The 5,000-nt window shown below is 35.4% G+C and overlaps 1 protein-coding gene across 8 annotated transcripts in view; it reads left to right on the top strand.

Moving 5' to 3' along the window:
* The window catches only part of LOC135203075 (ATP-sensitive inward rectifier potassium channel 12-like), a 280,355-nt gene that overhangs the window by 230,358 nt on the left and 44,997 nt on the right, over positions 1–5,000 (top strand). Inside the window, exon 1 of one of the 8 annotated variants that reach the window (XM_064232687.1) lies at positions 4,514–5,000. This exon is cut by the window's right edge and continues 185 nt beyond it. The exons of the other annotated variants lie outside the window; for them this stretch is intronic. Coding sequence (XP_064088757.1) covers positions 4,785–5,000 — 216 coding nt within the window. The 5' untranslated portion in view covers positions 4,514–4,784. Of the gene's footprint in view, positions 1–4,513 lie in introns of those variants that run through there. 8 annotated transcript variants of the gene reach the window in all.

Below are 5,000 nucleotides of genomic sequence, written 5' to 3'. Positions count from 1 at the left end.
TTTTTTTTTTTTTTTTTTTTTTTTTTTTTTTTTTTTTTTTTCTTTTTTTTTTTTTTTTTTCTTTTTTTTTTTTTTTTTTTTTTTTTTTTTGTAAATGCATGTGCTCGGCTGCCAGTCGCATGATGATTGCATATGTAATAATATAGTGATTTCCACGTGAATGCACCATTAAGAAGTATACGCAGTAATGTCTCGATCTGGGAGTTAAATCAATGTATTTTTTTTTAAACGGCGCCAGGTTGAGATCGATTCCTGGTAGTATGTCAGAATTCGTCTCACAATTAAGTGGCCATTTTGTCTTTCCATTTTATTTGCTGTAATGGCGACTAAAATTAATGTTTTTCGTTTTCCGTCACTGGTGGTTTTGTCTGTTCAGGTATAAATGAAATATAGTGATGTTCAAGGCTTAATTTAAAAACACATGAATACTTATACACACACTCGGCTAGAAGCGTCAGCAAAGGATTACCCAATACACTTGCCTAAATCCGTTTTCTTTTACAAGTAGCAGGAAGCTGCCACTCGCTTGAAAAGGGAGACTGCGTCATATTTACGTAAACAGAATAAAAAAAGAAATGTATTTGTGTAAAATTTTTAGTTTTTCTTTTAAATTCTTGCGTGACTGAGGATTTTCATTTATACATACATACATGTGTGTGTGTTGTATATATATATATATATATATATATATATATATATATATATATATACACACACACACACACACACAGATTCTCTCGTTATAGTAGTGTAGCTGTATAGGGATATCATATCATTATTGATTCTTTAATATTTTAATATTCAATATCATAAATATGAAATTAGTAACTATTTTATTTATATCAGTACATTTTATTTGTTATTTTTAAAGCTTTAAAAAAACAAAGCGACCTGAAATGAAAAATCATTGACAGGAATAGACCATATTCAAGGAAAATATAAGTCACCCAAATATATTTCTCTCAACCCTAAACTAAGAATAAATTCAGTGGAATATATTTCCTTCACATGAGGAAAGTCATGCTACTATATGCAGATTGAAACCCATTTGTTATGAAATGATAAATAATATTGGCATTAAAATATATATCATACAAATAAGTGCAGAAATATATTTGCTTGAGAGAAGCATATACACAGTATATATATATATCATAGAGACAATACCAAAAGTATTCGACTTTAGAGGATTACATACACCTGGTACGTATATATATGTGTGTATGTGCGTGTGCGCGCGTATGTGGAGAGAGAGAGAGAGCGAGAAATCCCACGAAGGAAAGAGAAACAAGTGGACTTTGTCATTATTTATCTATATATTAAAATATATAAATATATTAGTAAATATATATATGATATATATATATATATATATAGATATATATATATATTATATATATATATTATATTTCATACAGAAAAACTGTAGAAATATATTTTGCTTTAGAGAACCGTTAATATATATATATATATATATATATATATATATATTATATATATATATATATATATATATTATAATATCATACAGATATTTGCATAAACATATTCTACCGTAGAAAAGCATAAATACTCCACATATTCCGCCGCACCTCTAAGCAGCATTATGGCGGCGTGACTAAGTGTTTCTCCGATTCAGCTGGGCATACCGAGCGAACGCAGGAATTCCTAAGTTTTTGGGAGTGGCACCTGCCTTTGTCCACCTTTGACAGAGAGAAAGAGCGGAGGAAGGGGGTGGGGTGGGGTGAGGGGAGTCAAAGTTGGTTTAGGCCTTTCCCCGGGGTATAAAAGTACTATAGGCCTACATGTGATCGTAACAGTCTTCTCACGTTAAACCAAAGTGCCTGCCTTTAATTGCTGGGGGTGACTGAGGACAAAAAGGGTGTGATATATATATATATGTATATATATGTATTCACATATATAATATATATTTATTATGCAATATATTATGTAACATGTATATATGTGTGTATACATAAAGTATATGATATACATATGAATATATATGTATATACATACACACACGTATATATATATATATATATATATATATATATATATATATAAAAACATGTATATGGAAATATAAGATATGTTATGTGTGTGTGTATGAGCGTATTAGTTGACAACCTGGATTATATGCATATTCAGAAGGATAATTTAAATAAGTAAACGTATAAAGAAAAGGATAACACCGTAAAATCAAGAAAAAATGTTGGAATAAAGAAAAATCTGATAAACGCGAAGAATAAGTCATACCCTCTCGCTCTTGAAGAATGACAGTAGATAATAATATTCACGGATGACAGAATGAGTCTGAGAATATACTAATAGCCTGGCAGCAGCAAAAGATCTTGGAGAAACAATGAGAAGAAGTGGCCTTGCGGGTGTGTCAAGGCAGTTTGAGGAGAGAGGGGACCTCCCCCCTCCTCTCTCTCTCTCTCTCTCTCTCTCTCTCTCTCTCTCTCTCTTCTCTCTCTCAAGCTGAAGGTTATTGGAACCATGGGCATTGTAATAAATGCCTGATAACAGCTTCCAAAAATGAGAAATTATTAATACCTAATTATCGTCATGGTTATTATATCCTGAAAATAATATTTAATTCATTAACATCTCATCATCGTAATGGAAACATGAAGGATATTGCAAGGCTACGTCAGATATACACGTGTCTCCCTAAGTCTTCGAAAGGGTAGACGAACGTCATAATTATTAATATTGACTGTTTCTTGTTCTTTCTTTATTTCTCTCAGTTTTCGTGTTTGCATTCTGGCCTGTCCCTGGAAGTATATATATATATATATATATATATATATATATATATATATATATATATATATATATATATATATCTTGACATTATACTATGCATTCCGTCCTGTGAATCTCGTCCGGCAATTCCTCGTCTCTTTTGCCCTGAGCAGAAAAATAGAGAATATCAATGGCGCCAACTTAAGACCTCGCAATCTAGTCCTCTTCCAGGAAGATTGAACTTATTAGAAAACGAAGACTTTGAACTGTTCTCAATCTACACGAATATTCAAATCAAATCAAAGCAGAGAGAGAGAAAAGGAGACGTCCAGCTTAATCCGAAATTCAAATCTTCTTCTCTTCCTCCTCCTTCTTCTTCTTCTTCTTCTCTTCTTCTTCTTCTTCTTCTTCTTCCTCTTCTCCTTCTTCTCCTTCTCCTTATTCTTCTTCTTCTCTCCTTCTTCTTCTCCTTCTTCTTATTCTTCTCTTCCTCCTTCTTCTTCTTCTTCTCCTTCTTCTTCCATGGCGACAGCAAGGAAACGTGAAATCGGCTTTGAGAACTTGCTAGATTACTTCCCAGAAGAGCAGAGCAATCGATGATGGATTCCGAATCTCAAGAAAGGATTGCTCGTATGTCTTAACCTCTCTTTCTTAACCATAATGGAAGCGATATATAGATCGCCTAATCCAGGGGACACAAAAGAAAAGGGAAAGTTCCAGTGCTTAGCACTATGTGGAAAGACAGAAGCCACTATATCCCAGTCAGAGGATTAGTGATTATTTCAAGGTGTGGCAAATGGTGTTCAGACGGGTGTTACGTGGTTACCGGAGATATAAAGGGCATTTACCTTAGCTGAATGGAGCAGTGACCGAAATAGTACCTTCAAAAGGAAACAGTTGTTTTCTGGCATATTGAAGCATCTTGCCATCGCGATGGTTCTGTGTTTTTTTTTAAAGATTAATTTGGCCTTATGCCAACACGAGCTCTTGACCCAAGAGCAGCCGGATTTTATTCGTTTTTATTTATTTATTTAATTTTAAACTTTGTTAAGAGAGTAACATCCCTATAGCCAGCCCAAACAAAAGCTCTATCCAACAATTCTAGCTTTGTGTTGGATTCTGAACAAAATGACTGTTAATAATCTGTTTTTATTGTTGCAAAATCACCCTTCAGGATTGTTATAATTGTGATAGAGTAAAGGTAAATAGAAATAAAAACAATACGAAGGGAAAAATCTATCAATAAAATCGATATACGCTTACAAATAAAAACATAAGCCAGTACATATGTTACCAAATGTATTATGTGTGTGAGAGAGAGAAAGAGATAGGCATGCATGTGTATATTTGTGTATGTGTGGAAGAGAGAGAGAGATTGCATATGTACGTATATATGCGTATGAGAGAGAATGAGAGGCAAACACCGAGACGTGTGTGTCTGTGTGTGTGTGTGTGTGTGAAAGAATGTTAGTCAGAAAAAAAAGGAACTTTTCAGTATCTGAATGTGAAAAAGTTTGAAAAGTCAAGTTAGAGTTGGAACGTCTCAAGGTAACATACAGACTTGGGAACGAACAACGTAACCATTTCATTGTAATATTGCGTGCTTGTGTTTTTATTGACAAACCTCCCTGTAAAAAGTTGTTTTTCTCCAATGATTTAACGTATTGGATGTAAGACCGACATTATCACGTTTAAATTCTTCCCCCCACGACCTCCTTGCGTTTTTGTGATCACAGAAATGACCAAATGGAAATAAACAGTCGAAGGTGATAGTGAATGATTCCACGATGTAACGTGTACTGGAATTACGCTCTGTCGCGGGCAGAGAGGTCATGTAAGTGACTCGGTTATGGACAGCTTCTGGAAATCCGCCTGGAAGAACTGCTGGAAAAGATAATGTAACGGACTGAAAGATCAAATTAGCACTGTGATAGGCACCTCTTGAAGCAGCAGCCAAACTCCATAATACCCGGTTGAAGACTGGATCTGGAACACTGAACCTGGAAAAGAAGAAGAGGAGGAGTAGGAGGATGCAGAGAATCCAGCCGACGCCTGGAAGCTCAGCAGACACGCTGGTGCGTCTCAGAGGGGACAGTCGAGACAGCGGGGCATGGGACTGCTTCCTATTGGATCCCCCTCAGCCAATCAGGAGGCGCCGGACGAGCAGCACCTCGGGAGTGGACTACGCCCCTGCCAACAGGTTCTCCACGATTTCAGAGCCCCCAGCTCGCCTGATGGGGGTGCCC

This window comes from Macrobrachium nipponense, chromosome 33, assembly GCF_015104395.2.
Source record: "Macrobrachium nipponense isolate FS-2020 chromosome 33, ASM1510439v2, whole genome shotgun sequence".
Lineage (NCBI taxonomy): Eukaryota > Metazoa > Arthropoda > Malacostraca > Decapoda > Palaemonidae > Macrobrachium > Macrobrachium nipponense.
The sequence above is the reverse complement of the archived record's forward strand: the minus strand, read 5'-3'. Positions and strand labels throughout refer to the sequence as shown.